Source organism: Canis aureus, chromosome 5 (genome assembly GCF_053574225.1).
Source record: "Canis aureus isolate CA01 chromosome 5, VMU_Caureus_v.1.0, whole genome shotgun sequence".
NCBI lineage: Eukaryota > Metazoa > Chordata > Mammalia > Carnivora > Canidae > Canis > Canis aureus.
The window spans coordinates 82,814,814-82,831,333 of NC_135615.1; the positions used below are offsets into that span (position 1 = coordinate 82,814,814).

Below are 16,520 nucleotides of genomic sequence, written 5' to 3' on the forward strand. Positions count from 1 at the left end.
CTTATTACCGGCTAATATAACTTGAGTCATGAGACCCTTCAGATGTGTATCTGTGGGTCATGTGCTGGGGGATGATTGCCAACAAGTATCTTGGGGAGTAGAGATAAAGGAAGTTTCCAAAGGAATCTTTATATGTTAGAGTCACAGGGTCCTGGGGGTTGGGTTAAGGTTGCCTCTTGCCCTTAGCAAAGTATGAATCTCAAGGCAGCTGAGTCCCTAGAGGAATGTCCCTCTGCCTGTTTCAAGGACTTGTCCCTGGGCTGTAGGTAGGAAGGCAATTTAATAATTTCTCTTCTGCCTTTGTTTCCCCCATCATCTGGGACAAGCCATGTGAAAGATATAGTGGTACGATCTGCACGTAGGGATGTTGAGGGATTGTTGTTTATTTTCTGGAAAATGCTCTGCAGTCTCTTTCAGCACTGAAAGCGCATTATTGACCTTTAGGAAACTTTGCCCCCATCCTGCACAGCGGGGGCTGGGTGGTGTGGGGTTTAAGGTGCAACTTTCATGTCAAAGTTACAATTTAAAGCAAACTCAGACCCTTTCCATTCAATCTCAACTTCCAGAGATTAAAAGTGTATAATAGCACTTCATGGCTCACATAACCTCATCACAAATTACTTTTTTCCTTTCCCTGGGGGTTAGACATAAAGAGGAGTGCAGATTAGGGACTCCCTGGAGTGGGATCTTCACTAGGAGTGGTCTTGGAGCCCTTTTGGAAAAGGTTATTTAGAAAGACCCTACTTTAGGGACACCTGGGGGGCTCAGCGGTTTAGCACCTGCCTTCCGCCCAGGGCGTGACCCCAGGGTCCCGGGATTGAGTCCCACGCTGGGCTCCCGGCATGGAGCCTGCTTCTCCCTCTCCTGTGTCTCTGCCTCTCTCTTTCTCTCTCTGTGTCTCTCATGACTAAATAAATAAAAAATCTTAAAAAAAACCCACTATATTATTTTTTTAAAATGCATTTATAGGGGTGCCTGTGTGGCTCAGTGGGTTGCATCCTACTTTTGATTTCCGCTCAAGTCATGATCTCAGGGTGTGAGATGGAGCCCCTCCATGGGCTCTGGGCTCAGTGCAGAGTCTGCTTCTCTCTCTCCTCCTCCCTCTGCCCCTCCCACCCCCCCTCCTTCCGAGCTCTTTCTAAAATAAGTAAATCTGTTTAAAAAAAGGAATTACCAATTTCTCTTCCTTAGAGAAAGTTTTTTTCCCTTTAAGTCTTTTGGCTTTTAAAGATATTACTCTGAAAGGGAGAAGCAGGGGCCCAGGGCTTGATTTGGGGCACGCAGGCACCAGGCAGGTGCGGTGCGGGGTAGTGGGGAGATAGTGAGGAGACCGCGCCTGGGGAGAGCGCCCGAGGCCAGAGTCCAGGAGGCGGGGAGAGAGCGGCCCCTTGGAGGCGGCTCCCGGGGCCACCTGCTTTTTGAGCCCGGGCTGCGGGGTGCAGACAGGGGGCGACCCGGGGCTGCTGGGTGCGGACAGGGGGTGACCCAGGGCTGCTGTGTGCGGGCAGGTGACCACCCGGGGCTGCTGGGTGTGAGCAGGTGACCACCCGGAGCTGCTGGTGCGGGCAGGGGGCGACCTGGGGCTGCTGGGTGCGGGGAGGGGGCGACCCGGGGCTGCTGGGTGCTGGCAGGTGACCACCCGGGGCTGCGGGCTGCGGGCAGGGGGCAACCCGGGGCTGCTGGGTGCTGGCAGGTGACCACCCGGGGCTGCTGGGTGCTGGTAGGTGACCACCCGGGGCTGCTGGGTGCTGGCAGGTGACCACCCAGGGCTGTGGGCTGCAGGCAGGTGACCACCCGGGGCTGCTGGGTGCGGGCAGGTGACCACCCGGGGCTGCTGGGTGCGGGCAGCATGCTGCGGCGGGTGGCGGCCGGGTGCGCCCGGGCTCTGGGCACGGGCGGGGGCGCGCGTCCTGCCTCGGGGCTCAGCCCCCCGGGCCGCAGCGCCAGCAGCGGGTCCCCCGATGCGCCCCGGAACCAGCCCCCCAGCTCCGAGTTCTTGGCTCGGCCGGTGGGCGTCTGCTCCATGATGCGGCTGCCGGTGCAAGCCTCCCCCGAGGGGCTGGACGCCGCCTTCGTCGGGGTGCCCCTGGACATTGGGACCTCCAACCGGCCCGGGGCCAGGTAAGGTCCCAAGGATTAGGGGCACGTGGCTGCACCGCCCGTGGCCACTGGGGGCGGAAGACAAGGGGACAGGCACCTGCGCTCACCCAGGGTGGGGTTGGCAGCTGGTGCGGGCTTCAGAGCTCCCATGGGGGGGAGGGAGGGGCTCGACACCTGTGTCATCCGTGGGTGACCGGAGCCTTCTCCACGCACTGCTTCCTGAGCCTCCTGGGACGGGAGCTTGGGCTTGCAGGGGCAGGGGACATCATTTCTGAGAACAGAGGAAACTGGATGCTCCTTCCCCAAACCATCTAGATGCCACTTGATAAAGAATTGCTCATATACAAGGCTTTTTTAAAAAAAATAAATTTTATTATTTTTGAGTAATCTCTACATCCAGTATGAGGCTCGAATTTACAACCCCGAGATCAAGAGTCCCACGCTCTACCTCTGCCAACTGAGCCAGCCAGGCACCCCAAAGTGTTTTTTCTAGGATCAAAGTAAAATCTGTTTTCTTATTCAAGGAGCATCAGCTGTTTCTGATTCAGCTCAGCCACTTTACATCTAAGAGTCTGAAGTATAGATGCCTCATTTATTAAATGTCTCCTAAATGCAAGGCTCTTTGCGTAGATGACCTCACTCAATTCCTCCTAATCTGTAATCTGTAAAATTAGGAGACTGAGGCTCATGGAGATTAAGAAATTATCCAATGCCATTTAGTAAATTGGTGATGGGCGGGCTCCTAAATCTGTGCCTTTAATCTCTTCAAGTACACAGACTGGATCAGTGATTCGAGACCAGGGGTGATTTTGCCTCCAGGGGACATTGATGGTATCTGGAGGCCTTTTTGGTTATCCCAGCTTGCTACCGGCATCAGGGGAAACATCCTGCAAGGCACCCGATAGCGCCCCCCTCCCGCCAACATCAAGGATGCATCCAGCCCGGAGTGGGAGCAATGCAGAGGCGGAGAAATCCTGGGGTTCACAGGATGATTCTTCCTTTTCCAGATTTGGCCCCCGGCGGATCCGGGAAGAGTCAGTGCTGCTTCGGACAGCCAACCCTAGCACGGGGGCCCTCCCCTTCCAGTCCCTCATGGTTGCAGACCTAGGCGACGTGAATGTCAATCTCTACAACCTTCAGGACAGCTGCCGTCTAATTCGAGAGGCCTATGAGAAAATTGTAGCGGCTGGCTGTATTCCCCTGACCTTGGGTAATGGCATCTGCGTAGACAGGTGCAGCTCTGCACTGAGGGCTCGTTTATCGTGGGCCGGGGTGTAGCTGCTCCTTCAGGGCAAGCCACTATGAGTATGGAGACAGTGGGAAAGAGGATGTTTTTAATTTATTTGTTTTAACCCCTGGGGAGAGGATGTTTTCATTTTTGGACTAGTATGACTGACAGCGATGGACTAGGGTGGGGCAAGTGAGGGGTTCACCGTGGGGGGGTTGCCAAAAGGTCAACAATAAATATGATGGACGTTTCTCTTTGGCCTCAGGCTCCAGTATAGTTCAGAATAGCACTCTTACTGGTCCTGTCTTTAAAATTTGTCACAGAGGGGCGCCTGAGTGGCTCAGTCCGTTGGGCATCCGACTCTTGGTTTCCACTTAGGTCATGATCTCAGGGTCCTGGGATCGAGCCCTGTGTTTGACTCTAGGCTCAGCATGGAGTCCACTTGCCCATCTTCCTCTGTTCCTCCTCCAACTCGTGCTGTCTCTCTCACACAAATCCATAAATCTAAAAAAAAAAAAAATTACCATGGAATTTTTTTTGCATTGACCTTGATTTTTAAAAGTATTACATCAAAATAGTATTTGTATTAATGACTGCATTTTTTCATGTCTCTTAAATTTGGCAAGTGCCTCTACCTACTTCACCTTTGTCCCATCCCTTGATTCCAGGCCGGGGGAAGGGTTACAATAGGAGCTCAGTTGTGAATTTTTAACTACTTCAAGGACATGTTTTTCTTTTTCTTCCTTTCTTTCTTTCTTTCTTTCTTTCTTTCTTTCTTTCTTTCTTTCTTTCTTTCTTTCTCTTTCTTTCTTTTTCTTTCTTTCTTTCTTTCTTTCTTTCTTTCTTTCTTTCTTTCTTTCTTTCTTTCTTTCTTTCTTTCTTTCTTTCTTTCTTTTCTTGAGAGAAAGACAGAAAGCTTGATGGAGCATGCACACCAGGAGATCAGGGTGGGGGTTGGAGGGGCAGAGGGAGAGAGAGCCTTGCCCACTCAGGGCTCCATCTCACAACCCTGAGATCATGACCTGAGCCGAGATCAAGAGTTGGACGCTCAACTGACTGAGCCACCCAGGGGCCTCTCAAGGACATCTCATTAAAAATGAGTTTATTTGAGAGAGAGCTGCAAAAGGGTGTTTTCTCCTCATCAAGGTCTCTATCAATCTATAGAACAACTTTCCCCTTGTCCTCCCCAGCCCCTCCTCCCCCCCACTCTTACATTTCTTTCTCTTCTAGTTCACAAATAGTTAAAATGACACAGGCCTTTTTCTAAATATCCAAGGGTGCTTTTGCCAAAAGAGAGGGCCGAGCCTGCAGAAGAACATCGTGGTGCTGAGTGTGATTTCTGGATGGCATGGTTTGAAAATCTCAGCTTCACCTCTCACTAGCTATTTATGCTTCATTTCCTCTCTTGTAAAATGGGAATAGCACTAGCAGCATCTCCCTCATTGTTTCGTGTGAGGGGCGTACAGTGCAAGTGGATATGAAGTGTCCGGCATCGTGACTTGCATATTTTAAGTTTCAATAATTGTAAGCTATTATTGCTATTAATAGTGATCATAGTAATACTTTTCTAGGCCCAAGCTGTCCTGTACAGTAGCCACTAGCCACGTATAGCTAAAAAAATTAGAATTAATTAAAATTAGATTAAATTAAAAATTCAGTTCCTGCATGGCATGAGCTATATTCCAGTAGGCACAGGTGGTTAGTGGCCACCATGCTGGCCAGTGCAGATAGAGAACATGACCCTCATTGCAGAGAGTTCTATTGGACAGAGTTGTTCCAGGCATTTAACTGTAAGCTTTGTTTCCTTTTTTTTTTTTTTTTTTTTTTAAGATTTCATTTATTATTTGAGAGAGAGAGAGTGAGAGAGCACAAGCAGGGGGAGGAGCAGAGGTAGAGACACAGGCCGAGGGAGAAGCAGGCTCCCTGTGGGGAGCCCAATGGGGGACTTGATCCCCGGACCCTGGGATTACACCTGGAGCCGAAGGCAGATGCTCAACCTCTGAGACCCCCCGGTGCTTCATTTTCCTCTTTTAAATGACAATGTAATCCCAAACATCCAGTGGTCATTTTCATATCACTGAACAAGATCTCCTGGAGGTGAGGTTATAGCTCTTCGGTCTAATCGAAAGGGTGGCACCATTGGGTCAGTGGAAGATGGCTCTATCGAATACACGGTCCTCTCATCTTATCCACATTCCAGATATTTTCTTCTTCCTCTTTGCAGGCGGAGATCACACAATCACATATCCTATATTGCAAGCGATGGCAAAAAAGTAAGTCTCAAGTGTCTGGGCGTACACAAGGGTTTCAAAATTCAGGAGCTGAGTTGTTTGCTGCTAGATGGTATCAAGTGACGTCTGCTGGCTCAGGTTATCTGGGGTGATAGGAAATTCCCGACTGAGTCGCTTCTGTGGATCAAAATTAAGGTCGAGCTCCAGGTGTCTCTGTCAGTCAGCAGCTGGGAGCCAAGACAACTTATTATTAACACTCGTGGCTCCCCTTGCTTGTCCTAGCTCTGCTCTGGTGTGCATGCTCAGCGTTTGTCTCTGTTTTTGGAAGATGGGGCCCTCGTGAGACACTCCACCCCAGTTCACTTCAGTTTCTGTTTTGCCTCAAAGACCAAATACACAAGGCTGTGACTTGCTGAGGAGAGGGCCTTGTTTCTTCCTGAAAGGGTCCCTCTCCCAGAGAATGAGAGAATGGATTTTCCAGTCGCAGAAGGTCTACCAGGGATTAACTGACTTTGGTTAATTAGTTTGAAAAAGAGGCAGAAGGTCCAAGGCGCTGGCAGATCCAGAATATGGGACGGATATGTGGGTAGCATTGTGGCTGTTGGTGGGTGGGTACTGGGTACAAGTCTTTTCTGGAAGCTGTGCTTGCTTAGCATTGATTTAGATTGTATGTTTCTTTTGGGTGGTTGGCGGGGTCATTGGAGATTATGGAGAGAGAGCTGGGTTGAAGCTGCTGCTTGGTGCCACAGCGGGAAGAAGCGGGGCTCTGATTAGTTCTGCAAGCTCCCCTGAGCCTCAGTCCTTCATTCTTATCCGCCCCGGGGCCTCTCCATCTCTAAGTGCAGAAAATTCTGGGTGGTAGGTCGTGGCTGGCAGCTAAAGCAAAGCGCGTGCCCATCTTCTGCTGGACTTCTCTGGCTTTATTATTCTGAGATGCTAAGTGATTTGAGGACAGAAACCACTAGCAAGGCTGGTTCTTGATGCCAGGTGTCCCGTGGCTATGAGTTGTCAGGTTTGGAAGTTCGGGTGGCCCAGAGGGCGGCCGTGCTCAGGTCCCCGAGGAGGCCTGGCCACTGAGCTGCCTGTTGTCACCAGGCATGGCCCCGTGGGGCTGCTGCATGTGGACGCCCACACGGACACGGCCGACAAGGCCCTGGGAGAGAAGGTCTATCACGGGACGCCCTTCCGCCGGTGCGTGGACGAGGGCCTCCTGGACTGCGAGCGCGTGGTGCAGGTCGGCATCCGGGGCTCCGCCACGACCTTGGATCCCTACAGATACAGCCGGAGCCAGGTGACAAAGTGCATTTCTCTGCCCTCCCGTGCCCCCGGCCTGCAAAGTGCATTTCTCTCCGGTGCCCGTTCCGTGGCGGGTGTGGATTCAACAGGAGCTTTGATGACCATGTTCAGAAAATTGGGGGGCGGGGGGCAAGTTTGCCTCCAGAGGACCGCGTGGAGGAGAGAGGGTGTTGTTAGTTGGTGAGGCCGAGGGGGCCTCTCATCGCTGGGCTGGGGGGACAGGCGGGAACACAGCAGCCTCTGGGCGGTGGCTGCCTGGGAAAAGGCCTGCAAGGGCCTGAACCCAAGGCCAGTGGCCACCTTTCTCGTTCTTGTCCTCACTCCCGATCGGCAGGGAGGCTTCTAGGTAACCACGAAGGACAAGATCCCACCAGGAAAGACTCAAGACCCCTGCTTTTGTTTTTGAAGATTATTTATTTATTTATTTATTTATTTATTTATTTATTTATTCATTCATTCATTCATTCATTCATTCATTCATTCGAGACCCAGAGGCAGAGACCCAGGCAGAGGGAGAAGCAGGCTCCCCGCGGGGAGCCCGATGGGGACTCGATCCCGGGACCCCGGGGTGACGGCCTGAGCCCAAGGCAGCCGCTCCACGGCTGAGCCCCCGGCGCCCCGACCCCCGCTTTCCGGGTGGGGAGGCCTGTGCCCTGCACGCTGTGCGGAGCCGCCCGCAGGAGCTTGCCCCGGCGGAGCCTCCCTGTGGCCCGGCCCCGGCCCCGGCGGCGTCAGCTTGGACTCACTCGTTGCTTCTTCCCCACCGGCCGTTCCTCCCTAACTCAGCGGTGAAGTGGGGGTGATGGTTCCCTGCTGGTGGGATCGGGGTCCCGTGTGCCAGCGCTCCGCTCCCCTCCCCGCCAGGGCTTCCGGGTGGTCCTGGCCGAGGACTGCTGGATGAAGTCGCTGGTCCCGCTGATGGCAGACGTGAGGCGGCAGATGGGGGGCAAGCCCCTTTATATCAGCTTTGACATCGACGGCCTGGATCCTGCCTACGCCCCAGGGACAGGAACACCTGAAATTGCGGGGCTCACCCCGAGTCAGGTGAGGAGGTTCCACCCGGGACGACTCCTGAGGGTGACGATTCCAAGGACTCGGGGTGGGTCTTCAGGGTCGGGACCGGGTTTTGCAAGGGGCGCGGGTAGGCCTTTCCCGCACGCTGACCACTCTTGTAGGGTGAGGAGTGGGCAAGGACCCTGGCAAGGACTCTCGTTTCCTCTCGGGGTTATGATAGTCTGTTATTGGAGCTTTCTGCCCCTGATCCACCTGTGGTTGGTTCCTGGGGACACATTACAGCATCCCCTCGTAGAAACACGAGACTTAGCTTTCTGGGGTTGCTCATGATGGGATTAACCACCTACCATGGAACTTCAAGAGTTTTAGAAACATCCAAATAAAGCTCCCTTGAGGTGTGCTGAGTTAAACACAGGCGGGAACTGGAGGGTGGTTGTAATTGGAAGGCCAGCTCCGGGAGGGCAGGGCTTTTCTTTCATTTACTCCCCTATCCTCGGAGTCTAGCATAGTGCCTGACGCACAGAGCAGGAACTCCTGGGCGTTGGTGTGAGTGAGTGAAGACCACTTCCACTCGATCAGTTATCTCACCTCCTCTAAGAAAGGGGCCTTTTCGCAGCTACCTCTTCAGGCCATTCTCTGCCAGTTCCCCTCAGGGAGATTTCTAACACACAGTCCTCATTCCTCAGCTTATCATTCTGGGCTTTTCACCGGCAGAGTGGAAACTTTTAGACAAAATGACCTCTTCCTACCATCCCCCTCACTTATTCTGTCTTCTGGCCACATCTAACTACTGGTATTTCTTTCCATCTTGGTGACTTTGCGTGTGTCTGTCTGTCCGGGCTGCCCTTCCCCTACTTATTTGCTTGGTCTATTCCTTGGGCTCTTTCCATCTTGGAGAGGGAGGCCTTCCCCCAGCTCTTTGGGCTGTTTCATGGTATACTTTTCTACACTTGCTTTAAAAAACTTTTTTTCATAAGATTTTATTTTTTAAAGTAATCTCTACGCCCAACATGGGGCTTGAACTCACAACCCCGAGATCAAGAGTTGCATGCTCTACTGACTGAGCCAGCCAGGCTCCCCTACACTTGCTTTTCTAGAAGCCTTCAATGCACGATGTTGAAACAATTGGTTTGCTTGGTCTCATCAACACACAATGGAGCCCTTGGGAATAGGGGCTGTGCTTTGGCCATTTGTGTGCCCGGCTGTTGATAAATATTTACTGAGGAAAAGCAACAGTTCCAAGTCAAAGGGTGGGCATGCGTTGGGAGAGATCCACTGGAACCTCTGTGGTTGCTTTTCCTCGTGGATGGTTACTGCTGTGGACATCTCAGGCTTCGTCTTGGACAGGGGCTGGAAATCATCCGGGGTTGTCAAGGCCTGAACGTGGTGGGTTGTGACCTTGTGGAAGTTTCACCGCCCTACGATCCTTTTGGTGAGTAAATGAGAATACTAGGATCTGTGGGCAGCTCCTAGTTTAAATTATATTCATCTACTTGGTAAGTAGAAGATGGATGGGTCCTTTTGTATAACTCGGGAGCCTGCCGAGTATGTTCTGCAGTGGAGAAAATAAACCTATTACCGCACACCTTCCAAACGTGAGCTAATTAACAACACCCCGGGGAGGTGGCTGTTATTGGTTTGCCCGCCCAGCAGCAGAAGAGAACACCAGCCTGCAGTTTATTAGTAGGGTGGCATAGTTCCATCCCCCTTTGATATTTCATTGAAAAGTGAATTGTCGAGGTGTAAGTGGTTTAGGAGAGGTATTCGAAGCAGATGCCATCACAATAATTTCAACGTAGAGAAGCTTACAGACTTGGGCCTATTAACGTCAGAGGGGAGGCGATTAAATACAATAGACACCATTTATTATAGGTTTTCCTTTGGGGGGTACGAATCTGTTTTCAGAGTAGAACAAAGAACCGTCTGATTTTCAGAAAACTATTTCTGAATGATGCTTGATGGAGAATATCAGGGAAAGCACATCCACAGGGTGGCTGGGTGGCCCAGAGAAGAGCATGGAAGTGGGCTGGGGAGTCTGGAAAGGGAAGAGGGCGGAGTACTGAGAGGCTCCAGCCTTAGGTTTTGTTTCTTTGTAGGAAACACGGCCCTCCTGGCTGCTAACCTGCTGTTTGAGATGCTGTGTGCTCTCCCCAAAGTGACAGTCGTCTGAACCTCGGGCTCTTCGAGATACAACAGGCTGTGTTGATGACAGTTCTCAAGGATTTATGCGCAAGCTGAGTCCTAGGCAACTCTGAGTACTCAGGAGTTTATGCCAGTACAACTTTCTGCTGAGAAATGTCCCTAGAGGCTGTAAAATCAGGGCATTCAGTAGAATTCTAATCCAACGGCTAATATTTCTGTGGGGTTTGAGTCAACTATAAACAGAGAAGCACTTGTGCTGTTTTGATGAGATGGTGGAGGATTGGGCGGGGCGGGGGTGGGCAGGGAGCCAAGGAGCATTTGGTTCACGAAGATGATCTAAAAATTGGAGAAATGGAATAAAAAAGCCCTGTGACATAATACTGTATAAACATCCTGTATTTCTCTAGTTTCTTCCTTTACACTGTGGCTCCTCCTGAGGAACTCAGGGCTGCACCTGGGTTTTAGGACCACTGTGAACATAGAAAGTTTGAATGAAAGTAACTTGCAGATCCTAATAAAGAAACTTGCCACTTAGAAGCCCAGGAGGGTGCATGAAATGTCTTTTCAGCCAGACATCAGGTGGCCTCCAAAGAGCCCTTGGTGACACTTCCCTAACCCACTCCCTGTCTCAGTTTCGCATTCTCTCCTCTTGGAGCTGATACATCCTCCCTGAGGCAACTCCTGAAATCTGCAACGAAGACTGAGGCGTGTGTCATGTGCAAATTGTTTCATTGCTAAGGTGTCCACAAATCATCACCTTCCAATGCAAGAGCCACGTGTAATCATCACACATTAAAATAGTTTATTTGTTTCCAGTCTGTAATATTCTTAAAACAAAAATAACATCAGCTTCAGTGCCTGTTCACAATACAAAACAAAAACAACATAAAAAAGACACCATTTGCCAAATAAGTTATTTGTTCCTAAGAGTATCAAAAGTGCAAAATATTCACCTTCTTTTCAGATCGGTCTCTAAAGCTCCATCCTCCTCCTCGACAAGCTCAACGGACAGATTCAGCAGCTGCCACACTGCATTTGTGTTCAAGGGACAAGGTGAGGCATTTGGATGTGAGCAATATTTCATCTGCAAAGATAGTCTGCATCGGCATTTAAAGAATTTTACTTGGGAAAAAAGTTTGAGTGTTTGCTTCTCATCTCTTTTCCCAAACAAAGCATGTCAATTAAAAAACACATTCAGATTTCATTGCTTTTTTAAAACAGGAAAACATGCATGTGCTGGATGAGGAGGAAATAAACCCATTACTTTGAAAAGTACGACCAAATTTTCAGGGTCGGTAACTGATGGCAGAGAGAGACCATGGTGCCTCAACAGAGGTCAGGGCAGTCTTGCTCACTGAAATGCTGCTGACTCAGACCTGGCAATCTCTTAGACAAATTATGCCACCAGCACCTGGATGATAAAAAAAAACCCCAAAAAACAAAAAAACAACTTTGTAAGTAGTTGTGTATTCTACAAAGACTTGTTTTAGGCCAATTTTCATCCCCATCTGCTAAATAGGATGCATGGGCTCTACCAACCAGAAGAGCCTACTTCTAAAGACAGAACAATGCTGTCAGTCTCAAGATATTCAAAGACCAGGAGGTTCACTTAAAACCAAAATTAGGTCTGTGTGATTCCACACAAGAGAAGGAGAGACGGTGGCATTGGCTGAGCATGACGATGGCTCATACATTTGACACAACAGTAAACAAATTCATGGAAACATTCAGGAGGAAAGGCTTGGGTGGTCAAGGGCCATGTTCAATGTAAAGTAGAACCTTCCTAGTGTCCTCTTGGGGGACATCTCTCCCAGCCCTGAACAGACCTGTGGAAGAAATTTTGGACTGAAAAATTCGCCAGGAATGTTTTTAATCCTATCTATTCTCACTTTCCTTTCTTAGTACAAATGGAGGGTGCAGCTGTCTGTCTGAAGGTGCTTTTTATTTTAATGAGACACATTTTTGAAATGAACAAATCTGGTGGTGGGGGGGCTGGTTTTCATAAATTAAGGTCAGGGATCCCATTAGTACTAGAAATTAAAAACCCACCACTGAACCAAAATACTACTCACATCAGCAACTTGGCCATCAAAGACCAAGAAAATAATTTTGAGGCTGGTGCATCAAGGAGCCAAATGAATCCCTTAATCACGTCTGCCTAGGACAGGTGCCAGGAGACATGGCATTCAGAGTAAGTGTCCAATTTTTAGAGGATCATGTGGTGGGGGTGTGGGGGTGTGTGTGTGGGGGAAGCCTGGCAGTGATTTTTCTTTCTTTCTTTTTTTTTTTTTTTTAAATAAAGCTATAGACTCCATGGAAACCATAGGAATTCCTGGGCTTAAATGATTTATTACTTGCCACTGTAGCTCAATATTTGGATTATTCAGGATCCAAATGGCTTAGTTTAAAGCAATGATGATTAAAGAAATACTAACTTAGTAGATGTCCCATCACTGACTCTGACACTTTGCTTTACAAAAGGGCAATTTTCTTTGACATCTGAACCGACCACTCTTTGAAGCTGCTCAAACTCCACTGGTGGTTTTGCCCTTAAAAAAAGAGAGAGAAAAAAAAAGGCAAACTCTCTAACTGGCAGGTGTGCTCCACTGCGCACTGGAGTTCTGGAAGCTGGGGTGCTGTTGGTAGATCGGACCGTGTTAGTGGTAGGGCAGCTGGGAGTTGAGAGTGAAAGCAATTGAGATACCACGATATAGGCCAGAAGCTCAAAGGAAGCCTTTTGCCAAACAGGGTTCTAGAACAAGTCTTGGCTCGCTTGTCACAAAAGAGGGCTCAAAGTTACAGCACTTTTGGGGTAACAGTGTTCAAAATACAATTGCTGAGAAATTTTTAAGTTCCTTGATACAAAGACATGTCTGGTATTTTACTAAAGAGACACCACTGGAGTGAAGAGGTTCCTCGAGCCTGACTCCTGGCAGGCGGGGAAAAGGTGTCTTCGGTTTAACATCTACTGGGTTATAGCAGCTTATCTCTACGTCCAGAGAACAAGATTACAAATTATGGCTCCTAAGATTCATACCCTAAAATTGACAGAGGCAGAAAGGCGTGTGAAAACATACACGTAAATGGCTCAAAGTCGTTACAGTACTTCTTGCGGAGCAGACCGTTCCGGGCTACATTTAGCGCTGGGGCAGGCGGCTGCTGGGCCGCTACGGGGTCACCTCCATCACCACCCAGCCCTCTGTTCTCTTGGGAAGAAAACCACACTCCCTCGCAGGACCCCCACTTATCCCTAGTTTTTTTTAAACTGTGGCTGGCAAATTGCTGGCAGGGGGATACTCCCCAAATATACTTTTAGCCACTGACTACCAGAAAAACTACCAAATGGGAGATTGCTTGGAAGCAGGCCCCATGAGGATGCAGGGCCTGGAAGCTGCTGCGGGCCGTCCCACTGACACAGCATGCGCTGGGCGGAAGCACAGCGGGGGCGGGGTCCCCACCAGCACTCCAGGCTCGCGGGGTTCCTGCTGCAGGCCGGCGCCCTGTGCTTCTCCCACAGCACAGGGACAGGACCGGGCAGGGTGACGTGAGCACGTGACAGGGATGACAAAGGAAGGGGGAGTGAGCAGTCTACTTTAAATAGTGCGGCATTCAAACGAGGGGGAAAAAAACCCAAAGGAAAATATTTCGATCTAGGGAATTCAGCTTGAGGTGTTTTTCACTCCTAGGTTAGAATGGGACAAAGGAAAGATTCTTCTAGCCGTTGTTCTGGAAGAATAATCTAGAATCTATTCTCTGTCCGTGGTGATAGGTTGAGTCCTGAAAAGACCTGTTCCCGGGGGCCTATTAAAAAGCCGGAAGAGTTAAAGTCTCTCTTGAGCTCCTTCAGTCTAACTCAGGCCACGACGGGATATAGAACCTCTGCAAGGAGCCTTCGAGCAGGCGCTCCATCCATAAGGACAACTTGCTCAACTTCCCTTTGATGGGCCTGGGTCCAAGGCCGCAGGAGGATTTCCCTCGCGAGTCGCCCAGATGGAGGGAAGAGTCCAGATCACTGCACGACCCCAGGGCTTCCTCCTCTTCCACTGCCTTCTGGGGCTTGAAGAGACAGAAGTACTTCTTGTGGCCATTCAGAGCCAGCACGTAACCTGTGTAGTCACGTTCCATGAAATGCTTGTCATACTGGTTGGGGATTGGGGCTGCATCCTGAGCAAATTCTAGTAAGTATTCCAGCCATTCTCTGTGTTTATCTAGACTCAGGAAGGAGAAGTGCAGGCAGCTACTCCTGTCGGAAGAACACAGTGAAGATGTAGGGAAGAGCCCGCACGCTCAACTGCAGGGGACGTAACCCGTCAGTCAGACCTCCAGCACCAGGGGGAGGCTCTGTGCTGGATGGGGCCCAAATATGGAAAGGATGGAGGATTCTGGTGGGACGTGAGGGCTTCCGTAACAGTTGTAACACTCTGCTCACCCATCTCCCTCCCCGTCCCTGCCGGGTGCCAGTTATGTCACTCTTGGTGTCTGGCTTCAGGAAAACCCTTGAGAGCTAGCGTGAGAGTTCCCTGAGAGGCTCACGGAAGAGGACTGAGGTCAAGGTCTTCTGTTCAGAAGCATAGGGACACGAAGTCAGGGGGAGAAAGACCCCCCAACGGTAGCTAAGATTTCTGGGTTTGAAAGGCCACGGCCAACATCTCACCGCATGTGTGAAGAAAGCCCCTCATGGTCAAGGAGGAAAGAACATAATTCTCCTCTGGTCCCCTCCTCCCCCAAATGTGCACGTTCTCTCCTTTCCCTCTCTCACCCCCGAGCTTACCCAGTGAACGTGTAGACCTCCAAAGCGAATTTCTGTAGTAGGCTGGTCTTGGTGGAATTTGACAGGATGAGGACTACGTTCATGTGGCCTGGCCTCAGGCGGACCAGGTTACTGGTGTATGTGACATCTGTGAGCTCAGTTACCTCCACAAAGCCTTTTTTAGGAATCCTGCTGTGGAGAAGAGGTGAGGAATTATGATGTTATCAGGACAGGAGAATGCCATTGCTTTGAAAAGAAACAAAGGGAAGAAAATGCTATGTTCCAACCAGACTAGCTATGTTATTTAATATTCTAGACTCCCCCTTGGTGTCCTGGGCCCATAAAGACCCTTTCAGATGCTGCTGTTCAGTAGGTGTAGAAGCAGCTTTAGGGGAGGATGAAGGTAGTCCACACGGTTATGGGGCTGCAGCCTTCTCTGCTTCTGGCTCGTCTAGCATCTCTGACAGGCTCTGCTTCCTGTCCCCATCAGGAAGTTTGAGACTGCGAGGCGGAAGGTACTGAGGAGAACAGAAGGAGGTCCTGTGTCTAGATGCCTACAGGGTCTCAGAAACACTAACGAGCAGCTGACTTTTCCCTCACATGTCACACACGAGGAGGTGACCCGCGTGCTCATATCTATGAGGTTCGTGGAGGCCACGCTATCTGACTGCGCGCCTGTGGCTCTCCTGCCCCGTGGGGTTGCGGGTGGGTGTGTGGTTAGAGAAACCTGCTGTTTTCTTTCTTTCTTTCTTTTTTTTTTTAAGATATTTTTTATTTATTCATTCATGATAGACAGAGAGAGAAAGAGGAGGCAGAGACACAGGCAGAGGGAGAAGCAGGCTCCATCCCGGGAGCCCGATGTGGGACCTGATCCCAGGACTCCAGGATCACACCCTGGGCCAAAGGCAGGCGCTGAACCGCTGAGCCACCCAGGGATCCCAACCTGCTGTTTTCTTTGGCGAAGCTTGGCTCGGTCTTCCCGGCCTTCTCATGGGCTTCCTCTTTATCTGGAGGGTTTGATTCTCGCTCATCGTTTGAGTCACTAAAGTAAGAAACGAGGTGTTTTATAAAAGAAATAGTACCAACAACCCCGAGGCCTGGGGCCCGCCCCTGAGAAGTTGCTCTGAGAAGCCAGGGAGGCATTTACCTGAAAGCCTGAACGATGACGGTGCCGAAGAGGATGAAGAGGGCAGAGAAGACCAGGGAGAGAAGGGGCATCATCTCCCGCCTGAAACGAAGTTAAGCTCTGGTCAGCTCTAGAAACGCTGCTGCGGTCTGTCCATTGATGACATTAGGTTTCTTCTCTTTGGCTCAAACAAAACCAAGAACCCAAACCGAAAGGCTTTCATATCAATACACATTTTCTAGTTTCATGTAATAAAGGTTTTTCTTTGAGGGTGAGGGTGGTGGTGGGGGAAGCAGAGGCTTTTCCCTCACTGTTTTCATTCAGATTGCTTATGCTTATTCTAGAAGTTTGTCTCAATGTAATAGGCTGTGCTTAAGTTCCATGGAAGGAAATACAGGATTTACATTGTGAATGTGAAAGAACATTCTGACGTCAAGGATGGTTTCAGTGATTAAAAAGTCTGTGGAATTATTTCCTTCGATTTTTTTTCCTGGCTGGAATAAATCAGACATGGCCCTGGGGGCAGAGGAGGAAGAACAAGCTGACCTTCCACAGTGCCGTCTAGGACTGGGGCTCTAAAATTTTATTCACCCATAAACATGCATCAAAGGCCTGCTATTTTTTAGGAGCTGT

At 50.1% G+C, this 16,520-nt stretch overlaps 2 protein-coding genes and 1 long non-coding RNA gene across 6 annotated transcripts in view; 2 read left to right on the forward strand and 1 right to left on the reverse strand.

Annotated features, from left to right (window-relative positions):
• The first annotated feature begins 1,383 nt into the window (after positions 1-1,383).
• On the forward strand, positions 1,384-10,304 carry AGMAT (agmatinase (putative)). The gene is made up of 7 exons (XM_077899524.1): positions 1,384-2,121; positions 3,108-3,310; positions 5,553-5,601; positions 6,655-6,850; positions 7,720-7,899; positions 9,217-9,301; positions 9,966-10,304. The coding sequence occupies exons 1-7, from the start codon at positions 1,850-1,852 to the stop codon at positions 10,037-10,039; spliced, it is 1,059 nt and encodes a 352-aa protein (XP_077755650.1). The 5' UTR covers positions 1,384-1,849; the 3' UTR covers positions 10,040-10,304.
• A 486-nt stretch (positions 10,305-10,790) lies between these two features.
• Positions 10,791-16,520, reverse strand: part of DNAJC16 (DnaJ heat shock protein family (Hsp40) member C16) — a 41,376-nt gene continuing 35,646 nt past the window's right edge. For 3 of the 4 annotated variants that reach the window (XM_077899520.1, XM_077899521.1, XM_077899518.1), the window contains 4 exons: positions 15,909-15,989; positions 15,705-15,803; positions 14,783-14,953; positions 10,791-14,254 (listed from right to left, as the gene is read on the reverse strand). In XM_077899520.1, the coding sequence (XP_077755646.1) occupies positions 13,855-14,254; positions 14,783-14,953; positions 15,705-15,803; positions 15,909-15,989 (751 nt within the window). In that variant the 3' untranslated portion in view covers positions 10,791-13,854. The remainder of the gene's footprint in view (positions 14,255-14,782; positions 14,954-15,704; positions 15,804-15,908; positions 15,990-16,520) is intronic. The other variant, XM_077899519.1, reaches the window with a different exon arrangement.
• On the forward strand, positions 13,485-16,330 carry LOC144314893 (uncharacterized). The gene is made up of 2 exons (XR_013380739.1): positions 13,485-15,404; positions 15,554-16,330. It is a non-coding gene; the product is annotated as an uncharacterized LOC144314893 (long non-coding RNA).